Below are 24813 nucleotides of genomic sequence, written 5' to 3' on the forward strand. Positions count from 1 at the left end.
TCAGATTCTGTGTCACCCTCTCTCTCTGCCCCTCCCCCATTCATGCTGTCTCTCTCTGTCTCAAAAATAAACATTAAAAAAATTTTTTTTAAATAAAAAAATTTTTTTGTTTATTCTTGAGAAAGAGACAGAGCATGAGTGGGGAGGGGCAGAATGAGACAGGGAGACACAGAATCCGAAGCTGTCAGCACAGAGCCTGACATGGGGCTTGACCCCACGAACTGTGAAATCATGACCTGAGCTGAGGTCGGACACTTAACCAATTGAGCCACCTTGGTGCCCTTATTTATTTATTTTTTAATGTTTGTTTATTTTTAAGAGAGAGAGAGAGAGAGACAGAATATAAGTGGGGGAGAGGCAGAGAGAGAGGAAGCACAGAATCTGAAGCAGCTTGCAGGCTCCGGGCTATCAGTGCAGAGCCCAACGTGGGGCTTGAACCCATGAACCACGAGAACATGACCTGAGCCGAAGTTGGATGCTCAACCGACTGAGCCACCCGGGTGCCCTGTGCACCTAAGTTAATCTTGCCTTTGGAGTCCCTGAATGATCTAACCCAGTGGTTCTCGACTGGGCGTGATTTTGTCCTCCAAGGGACAGGTGGCAATGTCTAGATATTTGCAGGTTGTCACAACTGGAGAGGGTGTTGTGCTGGTGATATCTAGTGGATGGAGGCCAGGGATACTGCTGAACCTCCCAGAAGCACAGGACAGCCCGTCCCTACATCGACAATCACCTGGTCCAAATGTCAATAGCACCGAAGTTGGGACACCCTGTATAACCTCTATGATAACCTCATCAGCCTCAGCATTTTGCACTCTTGATTCCAGCCACACTGTTCACTTCCTGGTTACGCGAAAATGCCAAGCTCTTTGCCTCATCGAGGCTTAGGGGCATGCTAAACATGCTGCTATTCCTTCCTGAAAACTTCTTACCGCCGGGGATAATCTCAGATGTCCAACGGAAAGCTCCATGAAACCATCCCGTGAAGGAGATCCTTTAGCTAGCATTCCATCTCAACGCCTCAGGAGGCAGACACAGTACCACCTTGGGCTGGTGGGAGAAGATAAACGAGCTTCTGCGAGCTTGTGAGCAAGTCACGCTACTGAGGGGACGTCTCCAGCTTCATGAGCCGCAATTAGGAAAGGCCAGGCTGCTGGGGGAAGGGAAGAGAGGGTTCTGGATCCTCACCACATCCTGTGTCTCTGCTCCCACTCCCTGCAGCCTCCCTCCTGGGCTACAGAGCTCTGGACAGGCTGAAGGACCATGGCCCCGTCCCTGTCTGCCCTTCTCGGTCTCGGTGAGTCCTGAGGGCTGTTCTGGGAAATGCCGCGGGACAGGCAGTAGGCTGTGAGACTCAGAATGTTTTAAAACATTGGATCGGAAATGGATTTCAGGGCAATTCGGGGGACCTATGAGGTCCCTTGTTGGGTGGGAAAACAGGGCCCCAGGGAGGTGGTGTTTGTCTGTTGCTCTGTTATATTCTCTTCATGGCTCGGTTGGGAACTGTACGGGTCTTCGGCTTGGGGTTCTAACTTTGTCTCTATGTACCATGTTTTAAAAATGGACTTGGTGACATCAGGACTAGATTCTGTCAGCAAACCCTGCAGCACTGGAGGAAATAATCTGCCATTCGCAACAACACAGATGGACCTTGAGGCCACGACGCTAAGCGAAATAAGCCAGGCGCAGAAAGAAAACACTGCATGATCTCACATATATGTGGCACCCCAGAAAGTCTAGCTCACTAAGGCCGAGAGAGTAGACCAGTGGTTGCCGGGGGTTGGGTGGGGGGGAAACGAGGAGGTAGATGGACAGAGAACAAACTTCCAGTTATAAGATGAATGAGTTCCTATTTCTCCAGAAGAACATTCTTGCTAAAAGGACAGAGGCTCCAAGGGGCCAAGCAGGAAGGAACAGCTGTGTTCTGGGGATAAGAAAACGCCATGAGCGCAAACTGCCTGTCAGTCATTCGTTAACACACCCTCATGTAACACTTACTATGGGCTGGGTGTTATTCCATGGTTTTTTTTTTTTTTTTAATGTTTGTTTATTTATTTTTGAGAGAGAGAGAAAGCACAAGCTGGGGAGGGGAGAGAGAGAGAGAGAGAGACAGAGAGAGAGAGACAGAGGGAGGAGGGCAAGCAAGCACGGAATCCAAGAACCACGAGATCATGACCTGAGCCGAAGTCGGAAGCTTAAACAAATGAGCCACCCAGGTGCCCCTCGACTAATTTTTTTTAAATCAGTTAGCTTAACAATTATATTAATGTTCACCTATCTCATGTTTACTCTGGTATGTGTTATAGCTCAGTAATTTTGCTTAACAGAGAACAGCTACCTTTGCCCTATCCCGATGTTACCTCACTTATCCTCTCACCGTGGCCGCTGCTATGAGCTTACTACAGAAGCTTAGCACATCTCAGGTGGACTATGCATTAAGATTCTGTTTTCCTCATCCACCGGTGTCTCCAATTCTTTTTTTTAAATTTTTAAACATTTTAATTTATTTTTGAGAAACAGAGAGTGTGAGCGGGGGAAGGGCAGAGAGAGAGACAGAGAGAGAGAGAGAAAGACACAGAATCTGAAGAGGCTCCAGGCTCTGAGCCATCAGCACAGAGCCCGAAGCGGGGCTCGAACTCACGGAGTGTGAAATCATGACCTGAGCTGAAGTCGGGCATCTAACCGACTGAGCCACCCAGGTGCCCCCGTGTTTTGTTTTGTTTTGCTTTGTTTTTTTAAACAGACATTTAACTCACCTCTTCCCCACAGCACTCTGAGTAGGTAGGGGCTATTATTACCTCCATTTTATGGAGGAGAACACTGAGGCCCAGAGGGATTAAGGAACTTGTTTAAGGTCGCATATCTAGAACTTGAATAAACTAAAGAATCTGGTGCCACGTTCACATTCTTTACCACTAAAATATGCTGCTGGTGTTAGAATCTACCTCCTACTGGCTGCAGGACAGTGGACAGGAGACTGTCTCTATAGGCTGATCTATAAAATGGGGCTTACAGCGGTCCCTAACCGGTAGGATTGCCGTGATTCAGAGTGCATACAGGAAGCGCTCAGAAGGGCACCTGGAATACCTCCAGTCACGTTAGAAGGTTGCAGGGAAACCCATGGAGAGGCTGAGAGGGGCTTGTGTCTTGGGCAGTGGACAAAGATGTGGGTAGAGAGTGGGTATAGGGAGCAGAACCCGGGGCTCAGAGGGGGGCTGGAGATAAGCAGTCATCCGCTGAGCCCTGGAGTCAGGGATCATCCAGGTTCAGCCATTTCCCATCTGTGTGAGCTGAGAGAAACTGCGTCGCCTCTCTGTCCAGCTTCCTTATGTTTATAATCAAAACGATAACTACTCCCCCTTCTAGTGTGTGCGCATGTGTGCATAAGTGTGTGTGTGTGTGTGTGTGTGTGTGCGTGCAAGGATAAGGGTTACCAGACAAAACACAGCAAATCTCAGGGAAATTTAATTTCAGAGAAACAACAAATAATTTTTTTAAGCCTATGTATATCCTATGCATCTCATGGGTCACACTATAAAAAAATATTCACGGTTTTTCTGAAATTCACATTTAAGCGAGAGTCCTATGTTTTTATTTGCTAAATTTGGCAATACTGGTGAGACTAAAACAGGAAATGCTACCAACTCAGCCGAAAGATTAAAGGAAAAAAAAAGAGTCTTAGCTTGAGAGAAAAAAGGCAGCTGTTCAATGTAGAGAAGGTAGAAGGAAAATGGGGGAAAGGCGCCTCTAAGGGAGAAAGCGGAATTCATAGATTATACAGGTTGACAGGTGTATAAAATTACATGGGAGACTATTGGGAACCGTGTAAAGAATCAGACATTAGGGGGGCGCCTGGGTGGCTCAGTCGGTTAAGCGTCCGACTTCGGCTCAGGTCATGATCTCGCGGTCCCTGAGTTCGAGCCCCGCGTCGGGCTCTGTGCTGACAGCTCAGAGCCTGGAGCCTGTTTCAGATTCTGTGTCTCCCTCTCTCTGACCCTCCCCTGTTCATGCTCTGTCTCTCTCTGTCTCAAAAATAAATAAACGTTAAAAAAAATTAAAAAAAAAAAAGAATCAGACATTAGGGTCAAGGAAAACTACGAGGATGGACATAAGCCAGGCAAATAGTGACTCTAGGAAAAATATACAAGGCCAATACTACAATCCTCAGGCATGAATAATATTTGTTCACTCATAATAATGCAATTATACTTAAAAGTTTACTTATTTATCTTGAGAGAGAGAGAGACACAGCATGAACGGGAGAGGGGCAGAGAGAGATGGAGAGAGAAAATCCCAAGCAGGCTCTGCTCTGTCAGTACAGAGCCTGACACAGGGCTCAAACTCACGAACCATGAGATCATGATGGAACTGAAATCAACAGTCGGGGGGCACTCAACTGACTGAGCCACCCAGGCACCGCCCCCCCCCCCCCCGGGATATGGGTTAAAACAGTGGGGAATCCATGATTAACACACCTCCAGATCTCTTGACAAGATATAATGCAACAGACCCCATCTGGATCTAATGCACAGCATGGTGATAAAGCCAATGGTGCTGTGTTGCAGAAAATCCTAAGGTTTCTCACCACAAAAAAAGAGAAATGGTAATTATGTGACATGATGACATGATGGAGGTGTTAGCTAACAATGTGGAGGTAATCATTTTGTGATATATAAATGTATCAAATCAACACACACACACACACAAACACACACACACACACACACGCCTTCAATTTATACAATGTTATACACCCTGCACACAGCGCCCTTTTCAGAGAGAAGGTAATTCTCTTTATGGTTGCCAAAAGTGTGTGCATTAGGAGCAGGGCAAGGAATCTCTGGTTGGCTTTTTAAAAATTGTGGTTGGAGAGCCTGGGTGGCTCAGTCGGTTGAGCGTCCGACTTTGGCTCAGGTCATGATCTCCCAGCTCGTGAGTTAGAGCCCCACGTCAGGCTCTGGGCTGACAGTTCGGAGCCTGGAGCCTGCTTTGGATTCTGTGTCTCCCTCTCTCTCTGCCCCTCTTCTCCTTCACACTCTGTCTCTCTCAAAAATAAATAATAAAAACACTAAAAATATAAGGATTGTGGTAAAATAACAAACAGCATAAAATGTATCATTAATAACATTTACTACATTCACAATGTATACAACCTCCACCGCTACCTCTATCTTGTTGCCAGACGTTGTAACCACTCTCAAAGGAAACGGTGTCCGTGACAATCCCCTTTCGATCCCCCCTGCCCCCAGCCCCTGGCAACCACACATCTACTTTCTCTGGGCAGATTTACTTATTCAGCACGCTTCAGGTAAATGGAACCCTACAATATGCAGCCTTTTATGGCCAGCTTCTTCCGGCCCTTAAATTATGTGTGTGTGTGTGTGTGTGTCCTCAAAAAAATAAAAAATGAGGACAAGAGAAAATGGATGCATGCAAATGTCTTACCACCTGCTCTGCAGGTGTGAGTGTGGGCTCTGCGAGGTCCTAGCGTTTGGTCCTTTTCTTCTCTGCTCAGGGCTGTGTCTGGGGCAGGTGGTGCAAAGTCGGCAGGGTGAGTCCTGGATCCCTCTGGGTTCAGCCTGCACGGGGGAGGGGCGGGCGGGCAGGGTGAGGGCCCCGGGAGGAGGGGTCTGTTTGGAAGGCGCCCTCCACCAGGCTCCCCTTCCCTTCCAGTCTCTCTGCCCAAGCCCTCCCTCCACGCCCTGCCTAGCTCCCTAGTGCCGCTGGAGAAGCCGGTGACCATCCAATGCCAGGGGCCTCCGGGTGTGGACCTGTACCGCCTGGAGAAGCTGAGGTCTGGGAAGTATAAGGATCAGGCCGTCCTCTTCATCCCGGCCATGAAGCAAAGTTTCGCCGGGTGCTACCGCTGCTCCTACCAGAACGGGACCCGCTGGTCTCCCCCGAGCGACCGGCTGGAGCTGGTGGCTACCGGTACCTGGATGGGTGTGTGTGTGGGGGGGGAGGGGGTGGCTGCACCTGTGGCCTGGGGGCTCCAGGAAGGCCAAAAGGGGGATGGTAATGACAGTGAACCCTGAGTCCCAGGGGCCCGGATTAGTTAGGATGGGGCGAGTAGGGCCCTAGCCTTGCCCATGCATTTAGGGGAGGTGCCGACCGCCCGCGGTGATCCTCATAATATGTCTATGTAATATCTTTCTAAAACAATCAAAATCAACGCAAAAACATTCACGCTGAACAAAATATCACGCTTTTTTAAAACGTTTTATTTTTTGAGAGATGGAGAGAGACAGAGGCATGAGCAGGGGAGGGACAGAGAGAGAGGGAGACACAGAATCCGAAGCAGGCTCCAGGCTCCAGGCTGTTAGCCCAGAGCCCGGCCTGGGGCTTGTACCTATGAACTGGGGGATCATGACCTGAGCCGAAGTCGGTGGCTTAACCCACTGAGCCACCCAGGTGCCCTCATATCATGCTTTTAAGTAAAGGCAGAACCTGGCAGTGTGTTTTCAAACCATATCTGAGCCTGATGCAAAAGGAAATGGGTGTAGGCTCTAGCCACATTCTTTTTTTTTTTTTTAATTTTTTTTAATGTTTATTTATTTCTGAGACAGAGAGAGACAGAGCATGAGTGAGGCAGGGGCAGAGAGAGAGGGAGACACAGAATCAGAAGCAGGCTCCAGGCTCTGAGCTGCCAGCACAGAGCCCGACGCGGGGCTCGAACTCACAAACCATGAGATCATGACCTGAGTCGAAGTCAGTCTCTCAACCCACTGAGCCACCCAGGCACCCCTACTCTAGCCACATTCTAATGCATTTTTATTTTTTGATGGCATAAAGTGTTTGCAGCTTAGGCTTTTATTTCTAATATATTTTTTAAATGGTTCTATTCCAGATAGATTTTGAAAATATCATTGATGAGTTTGCTTCCACGAAAGCCAGGAGAGTCTGATGATAATAAATTCTTTTTTTTTGGGGGGGGGGTAGGGGGAGGAGAGTGGTACAAATGAAATAAACTTAGAATAATTCACGAGTTTTAATAACTTGGTTTTTCAGTATTTTTTTCAACTATGTTAATAGTGTGGAAAAAATTAACCATAGAAATACACAAAAGTGGGGCGCCTGGGTGGCTCAGTCGGTTAAGCGTCCGACTTCAGCTCAGGTCACGATCTCGCGGTCCGTGAGTTCGAGCCCCGCGTCGGGCTCTGGGCTGATGGCTCAGAGCCTGGAGCCTGTTTCTGATTCTGTGTCTCCCTCTCTCTCTGCCCCTCCCCCGTTCATGCTCTGTCTCTCTCTGTCTCAAAAATAAATAAACGTTAAAAAAAATTAAAAAAAAGAAACACACAAAAGTGTTTTGAACCTTTTGCCTCAGGCTTCACTAGGCACAGTTGGAATCTTTGTTTAAAATCTTGATATTTTGTTCACTATGAATTATTTGCATTAATTTTGGTTTGACGAATGCATTGAAATATTATTTATCTTCATTGCTGAGGGTTTTTTTGGCACCCCTTTAAACTTCGCATAGCCTAATCCCTGAGCCAGCGCAGTGGTCCGTATGCCCCACGCAAGGGTACCCGCTTTGCCTTTGGGGCTGACTCAAATGCTACCTTCTCATTAAGTATATCCCTTCCTATTCACAATTGCCTCCAAGTTTAATTTTTTCATGTTTATTTATTTTTGAGAGATAGAGAGAGAGAGAGGCAGAGAGACAGAGGGAGACACAGAATCTGAAGTGGGCTCCAGGCTCTGAGCTGTCAGCACGGAGCCCGACGCGGGGCTCGAACTCATGAACAGCAAAATCATGCCCTGAGCTGAAGTCAGATGCTTAACCAACTGAGCCTCCCAGGCGCCCCTCTGCCACTTAGTATATTATGGTTTTGGGCAAGCTATTTAGCATCGTACACCCAAGTTCCCTTTTTAAAACCGGGGTATTCATAGCGACGAATTCACTATGCTTTTGTGAGGCTTCAATGAGGCGATATGAGTCATAAGCTTGGAATGACCCCTGGAAGCTGGCATTTTGATACAGGTTTACAACATAGACTGTGTTCTGTAACACTGGCTTGCAGTGTGAGATGAGCTTCAGTTATTTTGTTACTACCATCATAGTTGGGGAGCTGGTGATCCAGTAGGCACTCTGGTAAACGCTTGATACATAATGCTTCATCCAGCCATGCCCATTTTATAGTAAAGAACACTGAGGCACAGAGAGAGGGGGAGACTCATCTCCAGGCGCCCCCCTTTCCCCCCCCCCCCCCCCCAGCTCCTCGGTGACAGAACCAGGATTTGAGTCTGGGCACTGTGATGTGACTCTGGTCACACTCCCTTAAACTTTTTGTGAGCAGGTAGCAGGGCGAGTGCGTTCTCTAGGAGGGAAACACCTGCCAAGTTCCCTAGTTCTTAGGAGGTGGGGGGACCTTCCCATACTCAGGCCTGACACGCTGGCCACTGTCTTTAATACCAGAGCTCTCTTTTTCTTCCCCAGGAGTTTACGCCAAGCCCTCGCTTTCAGCCCAGCCTGGCCCAGCCGTGTCCCCAGGAGGGGATGTCACTCTACAGTGTCGCAGCCAATACGGTTTTGACCAATTTGCTTTATACAAGGAGGGGGACACTGGCCCCTACAAGGGACCTGAGAGGTGGTACAGGGCCGATTTCCCCATCATCACAGTGACTGCTGCCCACAGTGGGATCTACCGATGCTACAGCTTTTCCAGCCAACACCCATACCTGTGGTCAGCCCCCAGCGACCCCCTGGAGCTTGTGGTCACAGGTGAGGGAGGTGCAGACCCCGCCTTTCTTCCGCAGCCCTTGCAAACTCTGCTGGAAGTTCCAGGGGGAGGGACCAGCAGGTGCACAGGAGGTGGGAGACCAGGAGAAGCCTGAGGCGTTGGAGGGTGTATTCGTTTCCTAGAGCTGCCTTAGCAAATCACCACTAACCCACTGGCTTAAAATAGCCCAAATGTATTTATTTGTAATGTGTATTTATTTATTGGGGGGGGGAGGGAGAGAGAGAGAGACAGAATGAATACAGAGCAGGCTCTGCACTGCCAGCACAGAGCCTAACGCAGAGCTTGAACTCACGAACTGTGAGACTGTGACCTGAGCCGAAATCAAAAGTCAGACTCTCAGCCGACGGGGCCACCCAAGTGCCCCCACAAATGTATTATCCCCTTCCGCTTCTGGAGGTCAGGTCCCAAATGGGTCTCACAAATGGGACAAAACAAAGCCGTCAGCTGGGCTGTGTTCCTTCCAGAGGCCCCAGGGAGGAATCTCTCCCCTGCCTCTTCCAGCTGTTAGAGGCCCCTGCATCCCTTGGCTCCCGTGGTCCCTCCCTTTATCATGAAAGCTGGCAGTGTAGCATCTTCAGTCTCTGACTCCTTCAGTCTGACTCCTTCAGTCTCAGACTCGTCTGCCCCTCTCCCCCTTCTGCTTCCATTTTTAAGGACACTGCGATTACACTGGGTCCACCTGGATAATCAGGATAACCTCTGCACCCCGACATCCTTAAGTGCACCTGCAAAGTCCCATTTACCATGCGAGGTGCCGTATTCACAGATTCTGGGGGTTAGGACACGAGCGTATTTGAGAGGTTGTTATTGTCTCTATTACAGAGTATATACACTAGAAAAAATAATTCTTAATACTACAGAGAATGTCTTGTGTCTCATCTAGGTTTCAAAACAAACAAACTTAAAACACACACACACACACACACACACACACACACACACACACACAAGCAAGTAGCAGCAAAAAACATAGGGAAGTGACTTAAAAAGTGTCCGTGTTCCAGGAAGGAAACTGACTCCCTTCATACAGTCACCATCCTTTCAGCCTTTCTTATTCGTAAGAGTCGAAGTGCGAGGTATCTTTACGACAAAGCCTGCCGCTAAGCCCTTTGCATCAACTGATACAAATGTAAAAACCATTGTTGATACTTTATGATCACCACTGTTTTGTGGTTATGTGCCTTCCCAAGTATCGAAGCAACTGAATTATTTAAAGTTTGTCTATCTATCTATCTATCTATCTATCTATCTATCTATCTATCTATCACCTATATTTAAATTCAAGTTAGTTAACATACAAGGTAGTCTTGGCTTCAGGAGGAGAACTCCGTGATTTATCTCTTACTTATGACACCCAGTGCACATCCCGAAAAGTGCCCTCCTTAACGCCCATTTATTAAAAAAAAATCTCTAATAATCTCAAGCCCCATCATGGGGCTTGAACTCACCACTGGGAGACCAAGAGTTGTGTCCTCTTCTGACTGAGCCAACCAGGCACCCGGCAACTGAACTGTTTAAAATGCCCCAATGTACAAAAGAGTGATGATTCTATCTATTAGCGAGGGGAAAATTCTTCTCCTTCTGGTCCTCAGTGGATGAATAAAGTTAGTACAGGGTAAAATGAAAATGTATTTGTACTTAGACTTATTTTCATTGAAATCTAGCTAGTGAGGTCATTATTCACTACAAATTGCCTTCCATTCTTTTTTTTTTTTTTTTTTAGTTTAAATTTTAGTTAACATACAGTGCAATATTGGTTTTGGGAGCAGACTTTAGTGATTCATCACTTACAACACCCAGTGTGCATCCCAGCAAGTGCCCTTCTTTTTTTTTTTAATTTTTTTTTAACGTTTATTTATTTTTGAGACAGAGAGAGACAGAGCATGAACGGGGGAGGGTCAGAGAGAGGGAGACACAGAATCTGAAACAGGCTCCAGGCTCTGAGCTGTCAGCACAGAGCCCTATGCGGGGCTCGAACTCACGAACTGTGAGATCGTGACCTGAGCTGATGTCGGATGCTTAACCGACTGAGCCACCCAGGCGCCCGCAAGTGCCCTTCTTAATGCCCATCAGCCGTCTAGCTCATCCCCCACTAACCACCTCCTTCCATCAACCTTGTTTGTTTTCTATCGTTAAGAGTCTCTTGTGGTTTGATTCCCTCTTCTCTTCCCTCACCCCTTTACCATCTGTTCATCTGTTTTGTTTTTAAATTCCACATATGAGTGAAATCACAGAGTATTTGTCTTGCTCTGATGGACTTGTTTCACTTAGCATCATACACTCTAGTTCCATCCATGTTGTGGCAAATTCTTTTTTTTTTTTTTTTTTTTTTTTTACAGCTGTGTTATTGAGGTATGGCTTTTAGACCTAAAAGGTTACCCCTTTTGGGATGCCTGGGTGGCTCAGTTGGTTAAGTGTCTGATTGTGGCTCAGGTCACGATCTCACGGTTCATGAGTTTGAGCCTCGCGTCGGGCTCTGTGCTGACAGCTCGGAGCCTGGAGCCTGGAGCCTGCTTTGGATTCTTTTTTTTTTTTTTCAATTTTTTTTAACGTTTATTTATTTTTGAGACAGAGAGAGACAGAGCATGAATGGGGGAGGGTCAGAGAGAGGGAGACACAGAATCCGAAACAGGCTCCAGGCTCTGAGCCGTCAGCACAGAGCCCGACGCGGGGCTCGAACTCACGGACCGCGAGATCATGACCTGAGCCGAAGTTGGCCGCCCAACCGACTGAGCCACCCAGGTGCCCCACCTGCTTTGGATTCTGTGTCTCCCTCTCTCTCTGCCCCTCCCTTGCTCCTGCTCCATCTTTCTCTCTCTCAAAAATAAATAAACATTAAATTTTTTTAAAAAAGTTACCCTTTTTAAGTGTCCACAGTTTTTAGTAAGTTCATGGAGTTGTCCAACCATCACCACAACCCAGTGTTAATCCATTTCCATCACCTCTGAGGGGTCTCTGGAGCCTGTTTATAGTCGTTTTCCATGCAACCACAAATCTACCTTCTAGTTCTATAAATCTGCCTTTTTTGGGGGGGAGGGAGAGGGGAGTTTCATATATATGGGGTCCTATAACATGCAGCCTTTTGCGACTGGCTTATTTCGCTCGGCCTAGTGTTTGTGAGTTTCGTGCGCATTGTGGCAGGTATCCGTCTTTCATTCCTAAAGCGTGCCTCTTTCCAAAGAGGACAGCGTAGTTCATAAAGAAAATGGGGTATATAACACACAATGGAAGAGCTGTCACGCAGCCTTAAAAAGGAAGGCGATCCTGGGATGTGCTCCAGTATGGATGAACCTGGAGGCTGTCACACCGTGTCAAGTAAGCCAGTCGCACAAGGACATATACTGTCTGGTTCCACTCACATCAGGCATCTAAAAGTAGTCAGCATCACGGAGGCAGAGAATGGAGAGGGGGTTGGCAAGTCAGGCGAGGAGAGAAGGGGAGTTAGTGTGCAATGGGCACAGAGTTTCAGTTTTGACAGATGAAAGAGTTCTGAGACTTCCCGCACGACAATGTGAATGTACGTAATACCACTGACTATACACTTAAATGTTTAAGATGGTACATTTAATCTAAGTGATTGTAACTGCCCTTAAAATAACACGAACATTCAAAGGAAGACACTTCTGCGTTTTTGCTGTAATACTCAGAGGCATTTTCTTCTAAGTATTGGTGTCCTTTCCCACCACATGCCTCCTACCACATCTTTTTTTTTTTTTTTATGTTTATTTTTGAGAGAGAGATGGAATCTGAAGCAGATTCCAGGATCTGAGTTGTCAGTACAGAGCCTGACATGGGGCTCGAACCCACGAACCATGAGATCATGACCTGAGCTGAAGTCAGACGCTCAACCAATTGAGCCACCCCGGTGCCCCTCCCTTAACTTTTTTAACTAAACAAATGTAAAAATGGAGATATAAGGGACGCGTAACACTGTATAAGATGTTAGAGCAAGCTGATTTGATACATTTATATATTGCAACATGATTACCACCAGAGCATTAGCTAACCTCTCCATCCCCTCACGTAATTGCCTTTGCTTCTTTGTGGTGAGACCATTAAAGAACTAACCTCTTGGCAACTTTTCTGTAATACGGTGCTGCTGACAGTAGGCTGTGCATTAATCTCCAGGACGTATGTTTACCTACCGGTTGGGGTTTGCAAGACTTTATACCTTTGCCCTCTTTTGAGCGTTTGCCAAACCACAGCAAGAGGAATCCTTTCAGAAGAGCTTGTCAAAATCAGATGATGGTCATGCCTTTGCTTGACTCCCTGGCACTCACTCCTCTCCAAGCCCCTCCTTTGCCTGATTGCCTGACCTACTGCCCCTCCCTCATTTACTCTGCTGTAGATACGCCAGCATCTTGTTTTTTTTTCAAACACTCTTTTTACATTGAAGAATTGACATACGATAGTGTGTTAGTTTCAGGTGTACAACATAGTAATTTGATACTTGTATGCATTATGCAATGGCCACCACGATAAGACTGGTTACTGTCTGTGACCATATAAAGTGGTTAGGATAGTATCGACTACATCCTATCTTGCTTTTCCTTGAATATGCAGGCTCGTTATGTCCTCAGGGACTTTGCACTTGCTGGGACACTTTCTCCAGATATCCTTTTATTTTTATTTATTTTTAAATGTTTATTTATTTTTGAGAGAGAGAGAGAAAGAGAGACAGAACCTGAGTGGGGGAGGGGCAGAGAGAGAGGGAGACACAGAATCCGAAGCAGGCTCCAGGTTCCGAGCTGTCAGCACAGAGCCCGACGCGGGGCTGGAACCCACGAACTGTGAGATCGTGACCTGAGCCCAAGTCGGACGCTTAACCGACTGAGCCACCCAGGCGCCCCGCCCAGATATTCTTACGGCTCATTCCATTTCTCCTTCAGGCCTTCAGTCAAAAGTCCCATTCTTGCCTCTCTGATGCACTCTGCTACCTTCTCTGCCTTAATTTTTCTCCATGGCATCTACACCTGTGCATACATCATACCGATTTATGGTATTTATCATCTGTCTGACCCCGCCTCCTGGAATGTGAGCTCCAGAACATAGCAGGTGCTTAGCAAATTGGAATGTGAGCTCCAGAAAGACAGACGTTAACTTCTGTTTTCTTTTCCGCTGTATCCCCACCCCCACCCATAGCTCCCAGAACATAGCAGGTGCTTAGCAAATAAACCACTAATCCTCCTGCCTCTATAGATTTTTTCCTTTTTTGGGTCCCTGTTCACTTATTGCTTTTTAAATTGCATATATTTCAAAAGTGCCTATGCTGTGGCTGGTGCTTTGCTGGGGACTGCTTGAAACTCTATATGGTATTTCTCTCTCTCTCTCTCTCTCACACACACACACACACATATATACACACAGACACCTAATACTTACATATAGTAATTAGAGCCAACACTCTTCGAGATGCATCCAGCACAACATGTATAGTCGGGACTGTGATGTGCGTTATGAATTAGACGTACATGGTGCTGTTAGGAGCTAAAGAGGAAGCAATTTGGGAAGGTTTCTCTGAATAATCAATGTCTGGTGTGGATCTCAGGGCAGAGGAAGAGGTAACCAGGTGGGTGGAGTAGTGAGATGGGCTGCAGGCATATAGGGTCGTGTGAGCAAATGTCCTGGGGTAGAAAGGGGCTGTGTCTTGTTATACAGCCATCACCCTTTCTCCCTGTATCACCTCCCCCGTCCCCACATGTATCCACAGCTTCTGCCTCTTTATCTGCTTTTCCAGGACACAAGAGTCAGTTTTACTCCAAGGGACGAAGTAAGGTGCAGATCACAGAGATCCAGGAAAAGGGACAGAACAGGGGTTCGAAGAGCAAGGAAGGCAGCTACAGGGGTTGTCATTATTAATTAGCCCTCCGAATGTGCTAGGCGTGCTATTTAATACCCGTGACAGTCCAGTGATGTGACCTTTCTCATATTCCTTTTCTAGGTGAGGAAACTGGGTCACAGAAATGCTTCATTATTTACTCAGGACCCACAGCTGACACAGCACAGAAGTCTCTCTTTTTCTGATTTCCTAGGGACTTCTGCGACCCCCGGCTGGTTACCCACAGAACCACCTTCCTCTGTGACAGGTAAATTCTGGAGGATTCATCCTGGTGTCTGGGGTATAGACCCACAGACCCCTTCTTTTCTTTCTCCCCTTTATCTGTATTTCTTAATTTTTAAAAAAATTTTTTAACGTTTATTTATTTTTGAGTCAGAGAGAGACAGAGCATGAACGGGGGAGGGTCAGAGAGAGAGGGAGACACAGAATCTGAAACAGGCTCCAGGCTCTGAGATGTCAGCACAGAGACCAACGCGGGGCTCGAACTCACGGACTGCGAGATCATGACCTGAGCTGAAGTCGGCCGCTTAACCGACTGAGCCACCCAGGCGCCCCTCTGTATTTCTTAATTTAATTCACTTCTCTCTTTCACACATTTGATATATTTAAAAATTGCTTATTTCTGCCTATAAAGAAGGCGAGTATAATAATGTATGTAACAATATTAGATTTTAAAAAAATGTTTTTTTCAATTTATTTTTAATTTTTTTTTCAACGTTTATTTATTTTTGGGACAGAGAGAGACAGAGCATGAACGGGGGAGGGACAGAGAGAGAGGGAGACACAGAATCGGAAACAGGCTCCAGGCTCTGAGCCATCAGCCCAGAGCCTGACGCGGGGCTCGAACTCACGGACCGTGAGATCGTGACCTGGCTGAAGTCGGACGCTTAACCGACTGCGCCACCCAGGCGCCCCTTCAATTTATTTTTGAGACAGAGAGAGACAGAGCACAAGCAGGGGAGGGGCAGAGAGAGAGGGACACACAGAATCCGAAGCAGGCTCCAGGCTCCAAGCTGTCAGCCCAGAGTCTGACTCAGGGCTTGAACTCATGAACTGCCAGATCATGACCTGAGCTGAAGTCGGACGCTTAACTGACTGAGCCACCCAGGCACCCTTCCTGGACTCTATTTTTGAGTCTCTGATTCCATTGGCCAGTGGTTCTCAAAGATTAGGGGGCCTGAGAATCACCTGGAGGTGATCTAGGTTTCTGGATCCCATGAGTTCCTGATTTAGAAGGTCTGCGGTGGGGTCCAATTATGTCCATTTCTGACACTTTTCCAGGTGATATGGATGCTGCTGATCTGGGGATGTCACTTTGAGAACCATTGGATTAAAGTTTGTGTGAGCCATAGTGTGCCCCCATCTTCAAAGGCATCTCAGTGGATTCCAGTGTGTAGGATACCAGCCTGTGCCTTAAGAAATTGTACATCAGGCTGTGGCATCTCTAGCATTCCCTGTGTGTTGGGGATAGACCCAAATCCCAAGGAATAGAAGCAGGCTGAAAAGAGCCAAGGAGGAGGAGAAAGTGCTGACATGTGAGGTTGAGAACAATATGGGGGCTGTCATGCCAAATGAGGCACACTGTGTATGTGTGTGTGTGTGTGTGTGTGTGTGTGTGTGTGTGTGTGTATTTCTCATTGGAATTTTAAAACTTTCGAGATGTAGGTCCACAAGAAGTTACAAAGACAATACAGAAAGATTTCGTGTATCCTTTGCCTACATTTCCCCGGTGGTTACATCTTGCATAATTGTAGTTCCACATAAAAACTGGGAACCTGACCCTGACACAATATTTGTATTCAGTTCTCCAGCAATGTATCACATGTGTAGATCTGTGTAACCACCACTTCACTCAAGATACAGAACTATTCCATCCTGGAAAGATATCCCTGAGGCTACCCCTTTGTAGTTACATGCACCCTCTCCCCTCCTACCCCTGGCAAGTGCTAGTTTGTTCTTCTTCTTAATGTATTTTGGGAATGTTTTGCATAAATGTCCATATAGCATGGAATGTTTTGAGGCTGCTTTTCTCACTCAGCACGATGATCTGAGGTCCACCCAAGTTATTATGATTATCAACAGTGTGTTCATTTTTATGGCTGAGTAGTATTTCATGATATGCACATACTGCCTGTTTAATCTAAATTCAACCCAAAATTTATTTTTTTAATTAAAAATTTTTTAACGTTCATTTATTATTGAGAGACAGAGAGAGACCCAGAGCATGAGCAGGGGAGGGGCAGAGAGAGGGGGAGACACAGAATCCCAAGCAGGCTCCGAGCTGTCTGCACAGAGCCCGACGTGGGGCTCGAACGCACCAACTGTGAGATCATGACCTGAGCCAAAGTCAGACGCTTAACTGACTGAGCCACCTAGGCACCCCGACGACCCAAAATTTATTAATGAAACTCACAGGAAGAGAAATAACGGAGAACCCATAATATCCAAGCTCTTTTTATACCACAGATAGGCGAGCATAAGCTAGGCTTTGATGAGCTGATTCTGCCATAATAAAGGACCTCAGAGACTTTCCCCACCCTCAATAGGAGCTATATATTTATAGGTTGAGGGGTTTTAGGAAATATTTTGGTGCCCATGGAATCGGGAATGTCCCTGGTTAAGAAAATGACCTTAGGAGGGAGGGGAGCCTCTTATGCTCAGAGACTGATATCAGCCACTGAGCTTGCACAGACCTACTGATCCATTTCTTATGTTTTTAGTTGAGTTGTAAGTCACATACCATGAAATTCATCATACCCACCAGAATGCTAATCAATAATAATAATAATAATAATAATAATAATAATGCACAGCAGTGTTGGTGAGGATGTGGAGAAACTAGAACTCTCAGACACCGCTGGTGGGAATAAAAAGAGCCACGGCTGCCATGGAAAATGGTCCAGCAGCTCCCTCAGGAAGAATTGTCACATGACCTTATCACAGAACTACCACAGGACCCAGCTATTCCACTTGTTGGGATATAGCCCCCCCAAAATTTAAAAAATGAAAGATGTTCATTCACACAAAAACTTGTACATAAATGCTCATAGCAGCGTTACTCATAATAGCCAAAAAAGAGGAAATAACGTAATGCCCATCGATGGATGAATGGATCCATTTCTTACTAAGCCACTGATAGAAAACAACATGTTCTTACAGCCCTTCTGTGTTTGTTTCTCCTCAGTGTCTGTACAAAGTGTGTCAGAGAAAGGGGTTGCAGGAAGCCCAGATATCTCAGAAGGGGTATGGAGTGTAGGTTCTCACTGGGAAGACCTGACGTGATCCACTGTCTTATTACCCTCTTGTTTAGAATTCCCAGAAGCCTCCAGGAGACTGAACATCTCATTTATCAACAAAGGCTCCACAACTGGTGAGTAACCAGGCACTCAGAGCCCAGCAGAAAAGAGTATGAGAACTGGTTTCTCTCTCATCATCTAGGGCCGTGGGCTTCTAGTCTGCTTCAGGAAACCACCTGACTTGTCCAAGGAAAATCCTCGGTCTGAGGATCAAGGATGGGATAGAAGTGGGCTCTGAGCTTGGGGACAGAGGAGCATTCTGGATAATGTGGCCGTTTCAAAGATGGCGGAGCCAAGGTTATGAGGGGAAGACCATCACTCATTCCTTCTGACTTTGCTGTGGTCCATGTGTGTAACCTTGTTTCCTATTGCTCAGTGCATCCTCTTACTAACGCAGTCCCACACAACATGCTTCCCTCATGCTGTAGTTCTCTTTCCCCCTCGCTTTTCCTGGAAAAAGTCTCCATTTCTGTTGAGACAAAAAACCTTGGCAGATCCCCTGAGGACAGGTTAGATATCTCTGCTCTATCCAACTCTAGCTCTCTGGTAGACTCCTGAGGCCAGCAAGTTCTTTCTAACACCCTGGTGAGATTCTCCACCATCCTGTTTCAAAATAGCCTTCTGGGTTCCTGAAGATGACGAGAAGGAAAAACAGGCAGAAGGTTTATTTGAGGAAATTATAGCTGAAAACTTCCTTAATCTGGGGAAGGGCACAGACATTGAAATCCAAGAAGCACAGAGAACTCCCACTGAATGCAACAAAAGCTGGCCATCACCAACACATCATAGTCAAATCCACAAAATACACAGAAAAGGAAAGAATCCTAAAAGCAGCAAGGGAAAAAAAGTCCCTACCCTACAAGGGAAGACATCAGGTTCGCAGATCTGTTCACAGAAACCTGGCAGGCCAGAAAGGAGTGGCAGTATATATTCAATGTGATTAATGCTTGTGGAAAATATGCAGCCAAGAATACCCTATCCAGCAAGGCTGTCATTCAGAATACAAGGAGAGAGAAAGTGTTTCCCAGACAAACAAAAACTGAAGGAGTTTGTGACCAGTAAACCAGCCCTGCAAGAAATATTAAAAGGGACTCTTTGAGTTGGGGGGGGGGACCCAAAAGTAACAAAGACTACAAAAGGCCAGAGAACATCACCACAAACATGAAATCCACAGATAACACAATGGTGCTAAATTCGTATCTTTCAGTACTCACTCTAAACGTCAATGGACTAAATGCTCCAGTCAAAAGACACAGGGTATCAGAATAGGTAAGAATACAAGAACCATCTATATGCTGCTTACAAGAGACTCATTTTAGAGCTAAAGACACCTGTGTATTGAAAGTGAGGGAATGGAGAACCACCTATCATGCTAATGGTCATCAAAAGGAAGCTGAGTAGTCATACTTATATCCAACAAACTAGATTAAAACAATTTTTTTAATGTTTATTTATTTCTGAGACAGAGAGAGACAGAGCATGAGAGAGGGAGGGGCAGAGAGAGAAGGAGACACAGAACCCAAAGCAGGCTCCAGGCTCTGAGCTGTCAGCTCAGAAGCTGACGTGGGGCTTGAACTCACAGACCGTGAGATCATGACCTGAGCTGAAATCGTACGCTCAACCGACTGAGCCACCCAGCTGCCCCCAACGAACTAGATTTTAAACCAAAGACTGGGGGCGCCTGGGTGGCTCAGTTGGTTAAGCGGCCGACTTCGGCTCAGGTCATGATCTCGCGGTCTGTGAGTTCGAGCCCCGCGTCGGGCTCTGTGCTGACAGCTCAGAGCCTGGAGCCTGTTTCAGATTCTGTGTCTCCCTCTCTCTGACCCTCCCCCATTCATGCTCTGTCTCTCTCTGTCTCAAAAATAAATAAACATTAAAAAAAATTAAAAAAAAATAAACAAAAGACTGTAGTAAGAGATGAAGAAAGGCACTGCATCATATTTAAGGGGTTTATCCAACAAGGTCTAACAATTGTAAATATTTATTCCCCCCCAACTTGGAAGCACCTAAATATATAAATCAATTAACAACAAACATAAAGAAATCATTGATAATAATACAGCAATAGGAGGGGACTTTAACATCCCACTTACAACACTGAACAGATCATCTAAGCAGAAAATTAAACTGTTAAACTATTAAACTAGTCTCAAACTATTAAAAAATATATAAATGGAAGGAAAACTTCCAAACACCTTCTACAAGGCCAGCATTACCTTTCTTTTTAAATTTTTTATTTTTGAGAGAGAGAGAGAGAGAGAGAGAGAGAGAGAGAGAATATGAGCAGGTGAGGGGCAGAGAGAGAGGGAGACACAGAATCTGAAACAGGCTCCAGCCTCTGAGCTGTCAGCACAGAGTCTAACATGGGGCTCAAAGCCACAAACTGTGAGATCATGACCTGAGCTGAAGTCAGATGCTACAGCATCTGAAATTAACAACTCAGGAAACAATAGATGTTGGCGAGGATGCAGAGAAAGGGGAACCCTCTTGCACTGTTGGTGGGAATGCAAACTGGTGCAGCCACTCTGGAAAACAGTATGGTGGTTCCTCCAAACGTTAATAGTAGAACTACCCTATGATCTAGCAATTGCACTACTAGGTATTTATCCGAAGGATACAGGAGCGCTGATTCAAAGGGGGCACATGCACCTTAATGTTTATAGCAGCACTATCAACAATAGCCAAAATATGGAAAGAGCCCAAGTGTCCATCAACTGATGAATGGATAAAGAAGATGGGGTATATATACACAATGGAATATTACTCAAAGATAAAAAAGAATGACATCTTGCCATTTGCAATGATGTGGATGGATTTAGAGTGTATTATGCTAAGAGAAATAAGTCACAGGAAGACAGATATGTGATTTTACTCATGTGTGTAATTTAACAAACAAAAACAGACGGACATATGGAAGTGAAAAAAAGAGAGAGGGAAACAAACCATAAGAGACTGTTAATGACAGGGAACAAACTGAGGGTTGATGGGGGGGGGATGGGCTAAATGGGGGATGGGCATTAAGGAGGACACTTGTTATGATGAGAACTTGTTATAGGTATGTGATGAATAACTAAACTCTACTCCTGAAACCAATATATTGCACTGTATGAAACTGGAATTTAAAAAAAAACTAAAAGAAAATCCTTCTGAATTCCTAATCACCCTTAGGATATAGCTCAGGCTTCTCAGCTTAATGTTCAATGCTTTTAAATCCAATGCCATTAGATCAGCCACTGTTGATTCCTTCAGTCTTCATTCCTCATGCAAACCTCAGCCATACAGAGTCAGATGAAGCTCTTCTGGGTACTCGACATCTCTTCGTGACCCTGAACCCAAGCCACTAGCTCTGCCTTTCCTTCCATTTCCTCATGGCTTCAGTCCCTCAGGAAACCTTTTCTGACACTGGGTTATGCAGTTTCCTCTGTCCTACGGACTACCTATTACACTGATTTTCACAGTATATTAAAACATGCACCTGTCTGATGAGTACAGCTGAACACCTGGAAAGTCTCTGGGGATACTTGTGGAGTGACAGAAGGAGGGCTAGCATGTATGGGGTGCTTATGTTATATCAAGCACTGCGTCTCATGCTGTTATTATTGTTATTGGCTTAATTTTCACATTAACCTGTGATGCATTATAATTATTTTCACTGGACAGATGGGATAACTGACTCAAGACGTTGAGTCACTTGGGAGAGGCTCCACATCTAATTCGTGATGGATCTGGGGTTCAAATCTGGATAGCCTGACTCTGTAGTTCATGCTTTTCTTATAGCCATGAGGTTTTGCCTCCCAAGTGCATATTTTCAGGATAGGGGCAGGAACAGGGCTAGAGGAGATGGTCTCTTTAAACTGCCCCCCCTCCCTTTTTGACTCCCAGAGCCTTCCAGGAATATCACCATCTTTCCAAAGGGGTCAGACTCTCCAATTGGTGAGTAACGGGTCCTCCCTGGACCCTCCCCATTCCCATTCCTGTGTCTTCCCCTAAAGCCGACTGCTTTTCCTGTATGAAAGCTAAGGCTCTATGATCTTGGGTCCTGGTGGGTAAAATATTAAGGGTAAATATCAGCACTTGGAACTCAGAATTGATCATTAACATGGGGGGGGAGAGGTTGAGATTTTCTAGAGGATCAGAGAAGGATAAATTCCATCCATCTCTTCTTCTACCCCTTGTAACAATCTTTTCTTCTGCAATTAGCCAAATAACCAGAGAGCGACTGTGTGTGGGGAGGGAAAGTATGGGAAGAGGTGATGTTTAGAGAATAAGTATCCAGCCTTGGTGAGGAGGGGAGGGGGCTTCTAGTAAGGAGACTGGCATTGTAGGTAGCAGAGAATAATAGGATCTTAGATGAGGGTTATGGCTATGAGGAACGCAAGATGTCCCTTGAAGTGGGTCCTGAAGATGGGCTTTTATAACCTGCTCTAATGTCTCTTCTCTCCTCCAGGTCTTGCCCAGCAGCACTACACCAAGGGCAATCTGGTCCGGATATGCCTCGGGGCTGTGATTCTAATACTCCTGGTGGGGTTTCTGGCAGAAGACTGGCACAGCCGAAAGAAACCCCTGCTGCACTTGGTCAGAGCTGTCCACAGGCCACTCCCACCTCTTCCACAAACCCAGAAGCCACACAGTTGGCAGGACAAGGGTCAACCAGATGGCTATACCCATGGGTGCCACAACTAGAACCCCAAGGCTTGGCTATATCTGTGAGACAGGGATTGTGAAGACCGTGTGTGGAATGTAAGATCAAGAGGGTAGGGGCTGTGGCTGTGGAGAAGGAGGGCCATGGGGCCCCTCCTTGGTGCCCCATCAAAGAGCTGTTGAGCCAGTGTCTATGGCTTTCTGAGGACTCCCTTCACTCGGGATTAGAGGTATCTAGAGGATGTTACCATCTCCTTGCTCCTATCTGGCACATTGTGGATCTAACGGGACCACCACACTGACCTTTTCCTTCAACCTTTTCTGATACATGTTCTGGATTGACCTCCACTGTCCTCAACACTCACAGCTGACCTTGTTCTACCCTCTGCACAAAACCCTCCCACACTTCCCTGTTAGCCCCTGTGCTTTCTCCGCATATCCACGAATATAAACCTATAGCTCAGATGGTTAATTCAGACTAGTACTCATTTCCTGAGCCCATCAGCCTAGCTTCTCTCCTAACCAGAAACATCTGGTCACATGTGTGAGCACTCAGGTCTTGCCCCACCATACCCATGCCTTCCCACCCTGAGATGTCCTTCTCTTTGGTCCCAAATGCCATTTCCTTGGACCTGGTCTCTGGATTCATCAATTTATGGTCACATCCTCCTCCTATCTTGCTCCATAGTTAATAACCACACTCACAGATGGGGCGCCTGGGTGGCTCAGTTGGTTAAGTGTCCAACTTCAGCTCAGGTCATGATCTCACAGCCCATGGGTTTGAGCCCCACAACAGGCTCTATGCTGACAGCTCTCTGCCCCTCTCCCACTCTGTCTTGCACGCATGCGCGCGCGCGCACACACACACACACACACACACACACACACTCTCTCTCTCTCTAAAATAAATAAAAATACTAAAAATAATTAAAAAAAAACAACAACCACACTCACAGAATCTCTAACTCACAGGAGGAATGGGCAGAGCATCTGTCCCTAAATTAATTATGTACACAGGCTACTCAGTTTCTTTTCCCTTAAAGGGGGGTTGGCTAGATTACAGTGGATGTCAACCTTGGGACATCTTGCACAGCATCTGAAGATATTTGGGGGCAAGGGGAAATGCTGGTATTTAGCGGGTAGAGAGTAGAGATGCTTCTCTTTCTCTCTCTTAACAGAACATACTCTTGGTGAGAGATACACTTAAGATAACAAAGGATTATCTGGTCCCAAGTGTCAATAGCGCAGATCTTGAGAAACTCTTGGCTAGCAGACGCTGAGGTTCCTTCCTAGCTTTTAAAGAATAGTATGCCTCTATTTCTTCTTTTTTTTTAAAGCATTTTAGAAAAAATGTTTAGTTTTGAGAGAGAGCGCGAGCAGGGGAAAGGCAGAGAGAAAGGGAGACACAGAATTGGAAGCAGGCTCCAGGCTCTGAGCTGTCAGTGCAGAGCCTGATGCGGGGCTCAAACTCCCGAACCGTAAGATCATGACCTGAGCTGAAGTCAGACACTTAACTGACTGAGCCGTACAGGCGCCCCTCTATTTCTTATTTTAACAACCCCATCTGCTCCTACTAAAGGCACTCACGAAACCTCAGACCCTGAGAATGAAGATGCTCTAGGAAAAACCTACATCCAGCTGAACAAGAGGCCTTGAGACAGAAACACAAGGAAGGAAACCTGTGGGAAGGTCCAGGAGCCCACGCTGTATGCAGTGACATCACAGAGATGATACACAAGCACGTTCAAGGGCGGTTTGAAGGGGACATCTGGGAACGTGGTGTATTTGGTGAGAATGATGAACCGATGAACCCCGGGGATGAAACAGGAAAGTAGGAGGACTGAAAGAGTAATTGACAAATTAGCGCTTAATAAAAAAGTGATTCTTAACAATTAATTGCCTTAAGGAATTTTGGGATTCTGTAGGTCACAATGAGATAAGGAGGGCTAGATGGGGAAAGGGCTACGCACACCATGAACTTATGTTTTCTGTAAGGGGGGAATTGTTAAAAAGTTAATAAGAGCAATGATGTGATCATATATGTGCTTCATTGAAGTGCTTAAGAATGCTACAAAATATCGTAGGATTTGTAGGAGAAATACCCTTGATGAGGAATACCTATAGATAGCTATCCATGCAGGTCAAGAAATACCAGAGCCAGGCAGTGACTGGCAAAGTGAACAGACCGATGGGATCACAAACATTTCTGTCCCCTTTCCCTGCTGGGTTAGGTTCTCCCCAAATTAAGTATCTTGTGTCTAAGTTTGGTCAGAACCCATTAATAAACATAACCTCC

At 46.1% G+C, this 24813-nt stretch overlaps 1 protein-coding gene across 3 annotated transcripts; it reads left to right on the forward strand.

The window, feature by feature from the left end:
* Window positions 1–435: 435 nt before the first annotated feature.
* GP6 (glycoprotein VI platelet) lies at window positions 436–23033 on the forward strand. Of its 3 annotated transcripts, none has more exons than XM_042918434.1 (8): window positions 436–1297; window positions 5516–5551; window positions 5674–5943; window positions 8438–8722; window positions 14774–14827; window positions 17891–17950; window positions 21759–21809; window positions 22324–23033. In XM_042918434.1, exons 1-8 carry the CDS (start codon window positions 1264–1266, stop codon window positions 22557–22559), a joined length of 1026 nt encoding a protein of 341 aa, XP_042774368.1. In that variant the 5' UTR covers window positions 436–1263; the 3' UTR covers window positions 22560–23033. The 3 variants fall into 3 exon arrangements, with proteins under 3 accessions (XP_042774368.1, XP_042774369.1, XP_042774370.1); XM_042918435.1 differs by having other exon boundaries at window positions 5674–5931; XM_042918436.1 differs by lacking the exon at window positions 5516–5551.
* Window positions 23034–24813: the final 1780 nt, after the last annotated feature.

This window comes from Panthera leo, chromosome E2 (genome assembly GCF_018350215.1).
Source record: "Panthera leo isolate Ple1 chromosome E2, P.leo_Ple1_pat1.1, whole genome shotgun sequence".
Lineage (NCBI taxonomy): Eukaryota > Metazoa > Chordata > Mammalia > Carnivora > Felidae > Panthera > Panthera leo.

What these genes read in the sequence shown, in the direction of transcription:
- GP6 (XM_042918434.1), top strand. Translation starts at nt 1,264, where the DNA reads ATGGCCCCGTCCCTGTCTGCCCTTCTCGGTCTCG. An exon ending in GTCTGCCCTTCTCGGTCTCG is followed by an intron (nt 1,298 to 5,515) that starts GTGAGTCCTGAG and finishes TTCTCTGCTCAG; the next exon opens with GGCTGTGTCTGGGGCAGGTG. An exon ending in GGTGGTGCAAAGTCGGCAGG is followed by an intron (nt 5,552 to 5,673) that starts GTGAGTCCTGGA and finishes CTTCCCTTCCAG; the next exon opens with TCTCTCTGCCCAAGCCCTCC.